The sequence below is a fragment of the Medicago truncatula genome, chromosome 1 (genome assembly GCF_003473485.1).
Source record: "Medicago truncatula cultivar Jemalong A17 chromosome 1, MtrunA17r5.0-ANR, whole genome shotgun sequence".
Classification (NCBI taxonomy): Eukaryota; Viridiplantae; Streptophyta; class Magnoliopsida; order Fabales; family Fabaceae; genus Medicago; species Medicago truncatula.
The window spans coordinates 8,094,728-8,108,717 of record NC_053042.1 but is presented as its reverse complement, the minus strand read 5'-3'; the positions used below and the strand labels follow the sequence as shown (position 1 = coordinate 8,108,717).

Here is a 13,990-nt window from a genome sequence, read left to right as displayed (position 1 = left end):
TTTTTAAATAGGAGTATTCAATGTTATTTTGCTTTTAATTTGTTGATGATGAAACACAATGAAAAATTGTACAAATTAATAACAAATCGAATCCGTAAAGTATCATTACTTCTCATCGGTCAATAGTTTTAATCAAACTCTTAAATTTATGAACAATAACAAATTTTGTTTTGATCGAATAATCTAACTACTTCAAAAAGGAGTTCAACTAAATAGAGAATAAGACGTCATAGAAGAGATACGACTCAAATCAAAGATCCAATAATAAAAAATTCTTACCTTTTTTTCCGTTGAATTGTAAATCAAAGTGGCTTTGTCTAATATGTACAAGTAAAATAGCCGTGCAAACAAATGACTTTATTTTTTTATTATTGTATCAATAAATTATATCTCATTTAAACATTTAAAGGTCAGATTTATTGATTTAATGTTGAAAACTAGCTTATGTATGATGCAAAACTTGTTTCAATTGTGCATTGTTAAATTTTCCAAATTAAATGTTGTTTTTGTTAGAGTTATTTATTGAGATTATGATGTGTATTGGACTGTGTAAATGTATTTGAGCCGAGTCCACTAGGTACGCATAGAGAAAATTATTCTTCCTTTTAAAAAATTGAACCAACTTAACTCAGCATTTAAGATCGGCATTTTTTCAGTGTGAATTAACTCACGCTAAAACTTTTAAGATTCGGTTGAACCAACTTAAAAATTGATTGAACCGATCTTAAAAATGCTAGTGTAGGTTAATTCACGCTGAAAAATGTCGAGCGTGAGTTAACTCACGCTGAATTAAGAAAATGAGCAAAAACGAAAGGGACAAGAACAATTTTTGTGCACAAATAGTTAATTGATGTATATAGCACATGCCACTTTAAATAGTTGATACTTTCGTAGAAGTTAGTTGATCATTTTATAAATATGTGTGTGAGATCATCCTTTGATAAAGTTCTAACTGTAGTAAAATTAAACGTAAAATTATTCTCAAATAAAAATTAACATATACATATAAACATCAATTGAATATAAATAAAAGAGAAGGATCGATAAACTTATATGTCCTTAATAATTTTATATAGCTAGAGTACTGACATAACTCTGTCAATATCTTCACCAACAACTTATATGTAACTTGCAAAATAATAAACGTGACAAAGTCATTGTTCTTAAAGATCTATATGAAGTGACAGAACAACTTGAATCTAATAAACACATGAGATTCAACACAGGATTAAAATATTGATTGAGAAGAAGATCATTCTTTTGGCTTATTGTGGGCACTATTTATTTTGATCAGAATGAAGGAAGGGAATTGAATAAACGTGTAGAACAATTGTTCCTACAAATAAGCCTAAGCCTTGACCTAGTAAGTAAGTTTGTACAAAAGGATTTTTCAAGAGGATTGTACGTGTATCTGACAGCAAAGCATATATAGCCAATACTCTTTTTTCTTTAAGAGAAAAATAAGGAACATTATATATCAAAAATTATTGAGTGGTGGTAGTTTCTAATTTTAAGTAATAAAGGAATGACACCTCCTAAATATAGATCTTTGACCAAATAAACAAGTAATTAAGCATGTAAAACATATTTTTGGTGGGCTAAATTTTAATTAAATTTTGAAATATAATAATAACAATTAAAATTACAACACTAATTAGTATCGAAAGCCTCAAGCTTTGGGGGTTCAAAACTTCAAGATTGAAGTTTCATTTCATTATCAAATTTTTCAAAAATTTCTTTACATTTATTCTTTATTTTCCATATTATCAAATTGTTTTTTTTGTAAGGCTATGATTATTTTATAAAAAAAAAAGAAGATAAAAACAAACTATTCTAGCACAACGTGTGCACAAAATAGCTCTCACACCAAGAGTCAAATTACATCCAAAGGAAACTCAAAAACATACATAAAATGCTACCAAGCATCAAGTGGCTAAAATTTCAAGACAACAAAGATGATTAGCCAAAGATTCAAATCACATTGGAAAATTTTCTTCTTCGATTTAAACCACCACCAAGCAAAAGTCTTCACTTATCTAAAATTTGCGATAAATGAATTTCATTCTCACCAAACAACTAACTATTATACCAGCTGCCGCTTACACCTTCTTCCACCCCAATCCAAACCCTCAATTGTAGCCGGTCAGGGTGGTGGTGTGACAAGTGACACCAGTCCTCCGCACCACCTCTAAACGCTAGATATGTCGGCGCCGACGTTAAGGTTACTGTTCTTCGATGGTCTTGTGTGTGTTTGGTTGTTTTAGTTCCTCTTCGAAACGGAGGAGACTTTTTTCATTTTGAATTGTTCCATGTTTTATTTTCTGGTGGTGTGTTGTGGAGTGGGGCAAGGTTTTGGCGATGATAGAAGGTGAAGGTGGTGATGACGCGGTGGTTTTGCAATGGTGTCGAAGATGATGTTTTGGTGGATCGATGGAGAGAAGAGTATGACTTGTAGTGGTGGATCTGTGGTGTGGTGGTGGATATGTTGTGTTGGTGGTGATGAAGTGGTGATAGAGAGCATCGAAAACGTCGTAGTTGTTTTCGTTGTTGTTTTCGTTTGGCTAGAGGTGTGCGGTGGTGGCTGATGAGAGGGTCAGTGGGGTTTATTGGTTTTCGTGGTGGCTGATGCTGGTTTTTGGTGAGGATTACTGGTGGTTTTTTGGTGGTTAATGGTAGTTTTGGTGGTGGTGCTTGTGGTGATTATGCTTTTTGTGTGTTTTCTTAGTTTTCATACACACGCATGTTAGCTGGTGTGGTCTGTTTAAGGTGTGGTTACATGGGTTTTTGGTAGGTTTGATGGTTATTTATTTGGAGAGGTTTTTAACGGTTTGAAGGGTGTTTTTGGTCTGCTCGTAAAAGTTTATATTTGATGCATGAGTGTTTGTTTGGGTGTTCCGCATATATACATACACTTTTCCTTTATATGGTGTTCTTTAAGTCTTCTAGCTTAGCATTCCTTGTGCTTGCTAGGATTTTTTGTGTTTTAAATAAATTTCATTTTAGCTTCTTAAAAAAAAAAACTAACTATTATGCCCTTTCCTCAAAACTCAAATACAAGCCATCCAAATAACCTAAAGACCTTCCTGAAACTCCATACGACTTGAGAGAAGACCTATGAAAAGGGAAGTGTACAAAGAAGAAATATTAGAATAGCATTATATATGAATGCCCAACCAATTCAATAATACATACCCCTCCAAATTGTCTAGTTGGTAAACAATTTCAAGAAAATTGGCAAGCAAAAGGAGACACCTTCAATGAAACAATTTTATTCCAAACAAATCTGGTAGAAACTAAATAACCATCTACCACTTCTCAAGTAAGGATGTGTTAGACACATGTGTAGAATACTTGTTACTATTATTAATCCTCCAAGCTCACCTCTTTGTGACATTTTCTCGCAACAAAGAGCAACATCAACCACCACTCACCTCCCATCTTCCATAGAAGTCTCTTTATGTAAAGAAAACTCAAATAGTCCATAGAAATACTCTATCAAAATACTCCTCTAACCAAGGGTCACACCAAAACAACATTCCCTCTTCCCTATTCAAAACAAATAACCATCAAAGCACTTCGACCTACTCACACCCACCTCTTCCTCAACAAGATGGAAATTTATCCATCATTCAGACACTCTTATGACACCACACCACATTCTAGCACATACTCACGAGACAACACTCTAAACTACGATTCCTCTTGATCAATCTTATGCCTCCAACACCATTTTTCTAATAAAGAAAAAATTAAACTCCCGAATCTACCTCACCTCCAAAACTCTATCCTAATGGACCCAATGGGTAGTCAATTTTAGAATTATCAAATTGTTGTTTAAATAAATGAAACGTAAAAGTTCAAGTCGTGACAAGGAGTAAAAACTAACATAACAATTAACGTACTAACAATTGTCATTTAAAAAAAAAAAAAAAAACTTAAAGTGAAAAGTTAAGAAGTTAAAACCATAAAAAAAAACCTAAAACATATACATTCTCACATTACTAAATGATTTACTAACATATTATTCAACATGACACTTCATCAAAACAAGCATAAAACTTACTTAAAAAAAACATAAAACTCAATGTCAACACTTTTTTTTTCCCAAAAATTTTAAAAATAGGAGGACTAGATATGGGATAAAAAAAATATATTTAAATCTTTATATTTTAGACCACAAGTTTATTTTTATTTTTCGGTGATTTTTTTGGTTTAAATTTTTTTTTTTTAAAATAATGGTTTAAAAATACAGCTGGGACGCCACAAACAGCTGTGAAGGTTGGCTTCAACAATCCTTTTCTTACATTCCACTATTGGCTCCTTGCTTTTCTACATACTTCTTGCATCCAATTCCCATATATCACAATCTACCAAGCCAAACTTCAAGAAGGGGAAGACAGTCTAGCAAAATGAATTGGATAGCATTTCTTTCGATTTTTTTTTTTTTTTTTGAATAATTGGTTCACGATATGCATACGAGTTTTCAATAGAGCACATAAAGACACAATCTAATTAATTAGACAAGAGTCGTGGGGTTGTGAGAATGAGTCGATCATATTGTGACAAAAATTACGAGAAAACTATATGCGCTAGCTGCTGAATTAATATTCTTCAATGCCAGCCATTTGATCAATACTTTAGCACCATGCAAATACACCTTTTTTTGGAACGTTCAAGTATTACACTTTATCAAACTTGATTGGTTCCAAATTGGACCCCTTTTATTTTCAGCTTTCACTACCGAATTCCCCTCACCATATGTGATCATTATAACACCAACTTTAAGATTTAGGTCTCTTCCGCGTATACACCACATTACAACTTATAACAAATACATAAGTTCTTTTACAAAAAAAAATACATATGTCCCACTTACATATGGGTTTTTGTTTTAAAGAATTCTTAGATACCCTCATGTTTGGTTGGGTATCGAACTCTGTAGAAAAAAAAATTATTTAAAATTTTATTTTATTTTTTAAATAAATCATACAAAAATATGATAAAGCGTTGCAAAATTGGATGATGGATACATATTTAACTAAACTTTAAAGGTACCATTATGTTCACTTTATTTTTATTATTGATCTAATAGTCAACATATACTCAAATCAACTCATACGAGGGAGGAGGAAATATGACGAGCCGAGTTCAAATCCGAGATACCACATAAAATATTTTCAAAAACAATAAATTGTATAACAAGAACACATATAGAGTACTTATTATGACTAAGAAAAGAAAGACATAAATTATTATATTTTATCTCAATTAATTGTTTGATGAGTAAGTAGGATATAATAAGTCAATCATAAGCATTATCATATTTTGTCACTCTAATTAAAAAAATTATCATGAATATGAACCGGGTAAAAAAGTAGATAAACATAATAAAAAAAGTCATTTACTCATGTGGCCTTATAAAATATACTTTAAATTATAAAAAAAAAAAATGAAATCTAATAAAATATAAGTATAATTTTTTTTGAAGATATTACATGTTAATCTAGAAAAGAATATTGTAATTGTTTTTTCAGGGGAATATTGTAATTCATTGTTTATAAGGTTGATTTTACCATTTTAATATGATATGTATTTCATCATGTTATTCTGAGGTATGTATAAAAATAGAAAATAAAATAATGTTATTCCACTTGTTATCATATGCACATTAAACACATTATAACATACATATATGTTTATCTTATCTCTAATATTAATTTCATCTTATTCCTATTGAGCCCTATGTAATATTTTGTTTCTAATTCTCTATCTTATTCGTACCATTAAAAATGGGTCTGTATGTGGTAATCCATCAGTACTTGATTAGTAAATGGTTAGCTAACAGCTAGCATCTTTTGTTCATACTAATTTCATAAAGCTCTTGTAGTCATCAGCTATAAATACCAACTCATCGTGCTTCTCATTACACACACACTTGGCCTTTGCAATCAACTCTTCTTAATTATTCCACCCCTATAGCTAGCTAGCTAATCATGGCTATCTCTAAGCTTCTTGTTGCTTCCCTTCTTGCATCATTTCTCCTTTTTCATCATCTTGTTGATGCAACAGATCAATCGGTAAATCTAGTTGAATTAGTTTTTTTTCTTTCAATATTCGAGTTAGTGCTTGTTTGCTTCTACGTTTTGCAAACCACATTTTTTCACAAAACCACGGTAACTGACCATGTTAACCTAAAAGCTTCAAATGCTAGCTTTTATAAATCACGACGGTTTTGCTTTGAAAATCCCACAAACTTGCAATTGTGTTGTAAACTCCAAACCAAACAGGCACTTAGTGTTTTTCTATATATGCAAATCTAGTTAGTTGTTATTATGTTATGTTTGTATGGTTAGAGATTAATATTTGGACTTTAATTATTTCTTAGTCTTGTTAACATTTATTTTTTATTTCTCTTAATCAACTATATATATATATATATATATATATATATATATATATATGCTTACCAACTTTTTGCATGCTTTTGATGAACCGCAGGCATATGCACAAACACAGGGTTCTCTTCTTCAACAAATAGGTACGTACCACTAATAAACTACAACATACAATAATTCATAGTTAATTTATGTGTAGAATGAATGAAATGATTAATAATTTCAGATTGTGATGGAGCATGTGTTGCAAGGTGTCGATTATCATCTCGTCCAAATTTGTGCCAAAGAGCTTGTGGGACTTGTTGCAGAAGATGTAACTGTGTGCCACCTGGCACTTCTGGCAACAAAGAAAAGTGTCCTTGTTATGCCAGCCAGACTACCCGTGGTGGCAAACCCAAGTGCCCTTAATTGGAGGAATTTGGATCATAAATACTCCTATGAAATTAATATCCACACCGTTACCATGCATGCATAACAATATTCCTTGGTCTGAATTGAACCACATGTAAAATAAAATCCAGTTTTCAATACCTGTTGAATTACCGTCTGTTTAGTTAAAAATAAATAATCTTATCATTGATTTGTTTGATCGCTTTGAATTCTATAGGAATATTTGTACTACTACCTATCATTCGTAATATTAATCAAAATTTATATTAGTGTTTACTATTAAAAAATTTGTAATACTTTGTTATTTTGACATTTTTTTAATTTATATTAGTGTTTAATATTAAAAAACTTACTAATACTTTTTTATTATGACTTTTTTTAATAGGTCAAACTAATCCATCAAAATTGACATCCGAGAAAATCAAATCTGAAACCTTAAGATGAGTTTTGCCATTAAGACTTAAGCATATGAGAAAAGTCCAAATCAAAATACTAATTCATTAGGTGGAAGAGCCTATCGACTTCTATAATGATTGTATAGCTTCACCGATTAATATAGACAATATTAGATATAGAACACATTTTTTTTTGTTGATAAAGCTAGAAAAATGCAATAAAAGAAAAAGGAAAAGTACAATATTGGGGGGGACTAGGCCAAAACCCAATTAAACATAAAAGACCAGATGTAAAGCTAAGTCACTTCCTAAGTAGCCTAACACACCCTGCTACATAGGAAGGTACCAGGTCACATTAAGAAGACACAAACATAAAAAGAAAATCAATAGAGAGTAAAACTGAAGCCTACACCAAGGCAAACCTATCCCTCTGATATTCCAGAAAATATTCATTGCGAAATATGAGGGGGATTTGTGTTTTTGACCTTGTAAGGACAATGTCAGAACCATCACGAGGAGCAAATAGACTTCATTGGGAAATATTTGTGGAAGTATGTGTTTTTGATCTTGTTAAAACAATATCAGAACCATCATCAACAACAGGTTCAGAGAACCTCTTATTCTTAAACTTAGTGCCAATGGGAAGTTTAGGACTTTTAGTCTTTTTAGGCCGGCCTCTCTTTGCCTTCTTAATGGAATCAGAATGCTGCAGCAAATATTGGGCTTCAACATTTAATTTCGGAAAACACTCCTTATATTTGTCAGTATTGTTATTCGTATCTAAGGTACTATCAGGGCCGTCTCTAGAGCATCTGCCCAAAATTTGGTCAGAATTTTCTCATCTTTTCTACAAGCTGCAGCCGTATTTGTGACAGTAGAAGGAGCAGAGATCTTGCCTTTGTCCGGCCGAAGCATCTCCTCATAAACAGTAATAACATCAGGTACTTTTTCAAGAATAGCAGATGACATATCAGAATTCGTACCACTTTCTGTGTTGAAATGAGTAAGTGGCAGTGTACCAGTCTTACTGCAGGGCTCATTGGATATCAGAGTTTTACCAACGGTCATAGTGTGTTTTGTATTCAAAATTGCAGATTCAATCGAAACATTTTCCACAACATCAGAGACTTTTGATTGTGAAACCGGATACAAACACGCCATCTCCTTGGATACTCTATCCATGATTTCAGCACTTTCCAACAAAGTATTAACAAACAATTTATTTGTATCATTTTCATCCAACTTTTCCTCCCCGGAAGGACGCTCACAATCCTCATGAAGAGGTGCAAAATAGTTGCAAAGAGGTAATGTTGAAGCGTCACCTTGCTTCTGGATTGCGGAAATCTCAGCCACCTCCACATTGCCTCCTTCCTTGATGGGCCTCTCCTCATCAAAATTGTCCAGAGTTACCCATTCATTGTTGTTAACCAAGCTGTCAACAGGAACAACCACTTGTTTAGGGACAAAAACAACAATATTGTGCTTGGGAACAGCCCCAAAGATTTGTTTATTAATTAAATTGGCTCCCTGTGACATAGCAGGTTGCCTAGCCTCCCCAAAATTAAGCGTATCTTCTTCATTTAGTATATCAAATGAATTATGCATAAACAAATTTGAAGTTTTGCTAGTCTTCAGGGTTGCTGCAAACGCTGCCTCATCCCCCTTATCTACTTCCATAGCATTCCCATCTAGATCAGAATTGTCTAATTCCACCATGTCAGGTTGCTGAATAGGAATGGATGTAGACTTAGACACAGATTTGAAGGCAATGGCAGCAGCATGTCTGTTATCAATGTCAGGTTTCTTAAAAGGAAAGGCCGCAGACTAGAACACATATTTATACTTCTAAGCCAAGAAGTATAAATACGGTCATATGATATTGATTTGGCTTTTGGTAGCGCAAGAAAAAGGAAGCCTAGCGGTACAATTATATTGTTGTGATTGAAATGAAACTTCTAAGCCAAGACATGAGTCAAGTCATTTTTTTGGTGGTGTCCGGGTTTGAACCTTGAACTTTGCATATATTATGTATTCATCTTACCAACCAGGCTAAGCATACGGGGACACATGTGTCAAGTCATTTAGAAGAACACTCTTAATAAATTTACATAACACTTTTTTATGATTAGAAATTGAATTCGACATATTAAGATTCACAATATTTATACGCACTAATCATTTTCCCTCATCACAACAACTCACGGTTTACATTTTTCGTGTTTGCTATTAACAAATGTTTTATTTGGTGTTATACTTAAGTGTATGAGAACAACCCACCAACACTAAAGACTAGTCAATTAGGTTGAAGAGTCTCATGACTTTCATTATATCAGTATTGAGCCGAAGATAGCTCTTCAATTTTTATCTAACAATGACTTTCACTATAATGACATCGAACCAGTGATTGTCCTTTTGCTTTTGACGCCTTCAATTATGTATCAGTATTCAATCGCGAACCTTAATCGAGTAATTCTCGTGGCCCCACTCTCAAATAAAACATCAATTGTTAGGATATAACAACTCATAAGACTAATCAATTATGTGGGTGCGACTCGTGACTTAACTCTGAAATTGAATATTTTATCCGTTCAATATATATATATTTAAAAAATAAACATAAAAAATAACTATTTATGTGAAACAATTTTACACGTTAGAATTAACCGAGAAAGAAAACACATGAAAATATAAAATCATGGGGTATAAATGTTAGGTGTGGGGTACACTTATAAATCTTCTATAACGACTGTGTACCCTCCCTAACAAGTTAGTATGGGCACAAATACACAAGACTTGTACGGTCTTAACTCAAATCAATATTTTTATTTTATTAGAATTAAAAAAAATATATTGGTCTGAGCCTGGAAAAACAATTCATAAAGAGCTTATAGCATTTGTTTTGAAGAACTAAATAAAGCTAGATTGTGCAAAAACAAAGATGATTCAATGTTGTGGTATGGTATTAGTCAAGTAGCATCGTAATGTTTTCGTGATACGTTTGTCCACTACAAGTAGCATTTCCCATTTTTATTTTTACCTTTTTTCAACTTGTGTGCAAGTGTCTAAATGTTTTACATTTGTGGTTGTGACCACACGAGTGTTTCTCATCTTTATATTGGTTTTCAGGTGAATTCTTTGGTGGAACAAATTTTTAAGTGGTCCAACGCGTGGATAGTATTTAAAATTATCAGGATTTCAACAACGATCGACAATATTATTTAGAAATTATAACTCATGATGTTTCTTATATTTACGACTTAGACGATGATTTAATTGATGTGGATGCAATATAAACTACATTTATATTTTTTATTTTAATCAAACTAACATCAATTAAATTATTATTTTAACCGTAAAAATAAGGATGATCATATCTTCTACTAAGAGACGACATTTGTCGTTGTTAGAGTTTCTAACATGTTTAAGTACTAATCAACATGTTTTAGTATCAAGAGACGACATTCTTATAAAGGTGGTCTCATATTATAATTTCTCTTGGTTTTTGGTTGTAATTGGGATTGGGGCAAACAATACAATGCATATGTGTTATGTTGTGTTTTGTAATTGTCAATCTTGTTGTAGAATGTCTAATTGGAATGAACCATAATAAATACTAATAAAAAGAATACCGGTCATCATAACAATTCTATGAGAGGAAATTATTTCCTCAATCATGGAAGGAGGTATCACACATACCCTCCACCCCAATCAAAATATCGCAAAACCTTTGCTATGCATATTAACCTCCAAGAATGCATGATAGAAAGTTACTAAGGCATTTGAAAGAGAAAAAAAAAAAAAAAAGGAAATTTTGTCCCAAAGGTCTCACCTTAAAACTCAAGGGACAAAATGTCAAGCTTAAACCTTTAAACAAATGTTTTATGGGAGATAATCTACACATTTTCTCGCAATAAACTTCTTTCGTAGGTTTCTAAAGTCTAAATGAAGGTAGAAATCACAAGAAAGCTCGAGGAAAGAAAGTCAAAACATCACAACACCAAAATAAATCATCTCCCCAAATTTAGTTTAAAGGAGGACTACGATCTAAACAAGATAACGATCTTGTTCAAAAATCTTGTAAGCTTTCATAACCCCAACCTTTGTTTACTTTTTTCATAGTAAAAAATTGAGGACAATGTCCAATTCAAACATATGGGATACTTGATCTTGTCATTTTAATTTATATAATTTAATATATGGTAAACATCATAGAGGTCTAGTTGAAACAGTCTTTAACTCAAAACTAACTCTAAAACTAACATTTATGAGAAAATGAGTATTTTAACTCAAAACTAAATCTAAAAAAAAGTATAACGTGCAACACCACATTTTAAAAAATAAAATAAAATTCCACACAACAGTGACACGTCATTTGGTATGCAAATGTAGCGTTGTCACGTCAATTTATGCTTGTGATATTTTTTGGAGGCTAATCGAACCTGAGTGCTCCCACCTATTTAAAATGTACTCTAGAACCACTTGATCAATACATTTTTTATGAAATAATTTGGAATTCAAAATTATGTTATTAGTGAGCAAATTATTTTATTTTTATTTGCAGTGCCTTTATAACCTAGCTTTAGTGAAAAAAAAAATCATTTTATGTGTGTATAATTATGAAGTAGTAAATTTTTCTTAAGAAAAATGAATTCATTCAATTGATTTTTTATATTTTAAATATCATTCTTTTTTATAAATTCATACGTTTATATAGATTCGATGACCTACAACAATGTTTCATTTGTGATCCACCGAATTATGATTTATTTTAGGTACTATCTTTCATTTGGATCAGATAAATTGTTTAAAGGTAATATTTTTTTTTTTTTGCAAGGTCTTATAAGTTATAACCTAGCTTTAGTAAAAAAAATCATTTTATATGTGTATATTTATGAAATAGTAAATCTTTCTTAAAAAAAATGAATTCATTCAATTGATTTTTTATATTTTAAATATCATTCTTTTATATAAATTTATACTTTTATATAGATTCGATGAACTACAACATTGTTTCATTTGTGATCAAACGAATTATGATTTATTTTAGGTACTATCTTTCATTTTGATCAGATAAATTGTTCAAAGGTATTAATTTATTTTTTTTTTGCAGTGTCTTATAAGTTATAACCTAGCTTTAGTATATAAAAAAAAAATAATCATTTTATATGTGTATATTTATGAAATAGTAAATATTTCTTAAAAAAAAAAAAGAATTCATTCAATTGATTTTTTTATATTTTAAATATCATTCTTTTATATAAATTCATACTTTTATATAGATTCGATGACTGATGGGATAAAACCGCAAGTGCACGATTCTACCAGAATTCAGGGCATTACAAAGGCAACATGTGGCATAAAAACATTACTTTATATTTATATACTATTGATTTTACTGTTCATTTAAAATATTTTATTTGCTTAATTGCACTTTTGGATCCCTATCTTTCCAAAAGTTGCAGTTATGGATCCCTAACTAATTTAAATACAAAACAGTCCCCTATGTTTTGATACTTTAGCAGTTTTGGACCCCCAAGGCAAAAAAAAATAAAAATTGACAAGTGGCACCTCACTTAGGGTGCCACGTCAGCGTTGACCGAGTCAACAATGGATTGGGGTCCAAAATTGGCAAAAAATCAAAACATAGGGGGCTGTTTTGTATTTAAATTAGTTAGGGGTCCATAACCGCAACTTTTGAAAAGATAGGGATCCAAAAGTGCAATTAAGCCTATTTTATTTACTATTTTATCCTTTAATAATATTATATTAAATTTGAATTAGAAAAATGAAATCTCATTAAAATAGGAAATATACCACTACAACAGGAACAATACTATATATACTTTTTTTTTTTTTTGACAAAATACTATATATACTATATATGAAGGGAATAGAGACTTTGGGCTGATTTTTTATAATTTCAATTATACCCTTAAACAAATTTTCCTATATTAATGTTACATTCTTGGTGGTATTAAAAAAAAAAAAGAATTTATATTATATTTGTTAAACTACTGTGTTGTTGTGGTAAAAGATAAACATGATTTTTTTTGGGTTTGTTACAATTTTAATTTCACAAATATTTGTACTTATAATTTTAATCAAAATCAAAATTTCATATAAAATACCGTTCATAATTTACACATGTCACGTGCCCGTTTTTTCGCTAGTTATATATAGTATTTATACTTATATATAAAGAAAACCATCTCTTTCAGCACTTTTGGGCAGAATTTTTCTTTCCAAAAATACCCTTAATTTTTAATACAAACAACACATGTAACAAATAAATAAGAATAAATTTAAATATTAAAACAAATGTAACAAACACGATATGTGTGTCTGGTTTTTTTCCTTTATCATTTAAAAAGTGTAACAAACTATATGAGTATATTTAATATTTGCTTTTTTATTATCCCAATTATACCATTAAAACAAAATCCATAATCATCAATCAACAACAAGAAGATCCAACATTTTAAAAAAATAAATAGATAAATTTAAAGGATTTTTTTTTAAGATTCTTATGTTGTTACATAATATTTGGACAAGATTCTAATTCTCATTAATTTTTTCTCCCACGTCAAGAATATCTCTTTGCTTCTTCTGATTCATATTCATTCATTCCTTATTATTCCAATTTTTAACTCAATTCATCTTCCTATAGATTTGCATCGTTTTTGCTGAACCAAGAAGGACTGTTAAGCAGAAGAATTCCAGAATCATAGATGTAATCACAATAGTTCTCAGTGACAATGCTTAAAAAAAATTGATTTTTTTCCCAATCTATCTCTCTCAATCCCGATCTAC

At 31.0% G+C, this 13,990-nt stretch overlaps 1 protein-coding gene across 1 annotated transcript; it reads left to right on the top strand.

The window, feature by feature from the left end:
- The first annotated feature begins 5,932 nt into the window (after positions 1 to 5,932).
- On the top strand, positions 5,933 to 7,072 carry LOC11412608 (snakin-2). Its single transcript, XM_003589438.4, has 3 exons — positions 5,933 to 6,077; positions 6,499 to 6,538; positions 6,622 to 7,072. Exons 1-3 carry the CDS (start codon positions 5,994 to 5,996, stop codon positions 6,801 to 6,803), a joined length of 306 nt encoding a protein of 101 aa, XP_003589486.1. The 5' UTR covers positions 5,933 to 5,993; the 3' UTR covers positions 6,804 to 7,072.
- Positions 7,073 to 13,990: the final 6,918 nt, after the last annotated feature.

Coding starts and splice junctions, on each gene's coding strand:
- LOC11412608 (XM_003589438.4), top strand. CDS start 5,994: ATGGCTATCTCTAAGCTTCTTGTTGCTTCCCTTCTTGCATCATTTCTC. Junction 6,078..6,498: donor TTGATGCAACAGATCAATCG/GTAAATCTAGTT, acceptor GATGAACCGCAG/GCATATGCACAAACACAGGG. Junction 6,539..6,621: donor TTCTCTTCTTCAACAAATAG/GTACGTACCACT, acceptor TAATAATTTCAG/ATTGTGATGGAGCATGTGTT.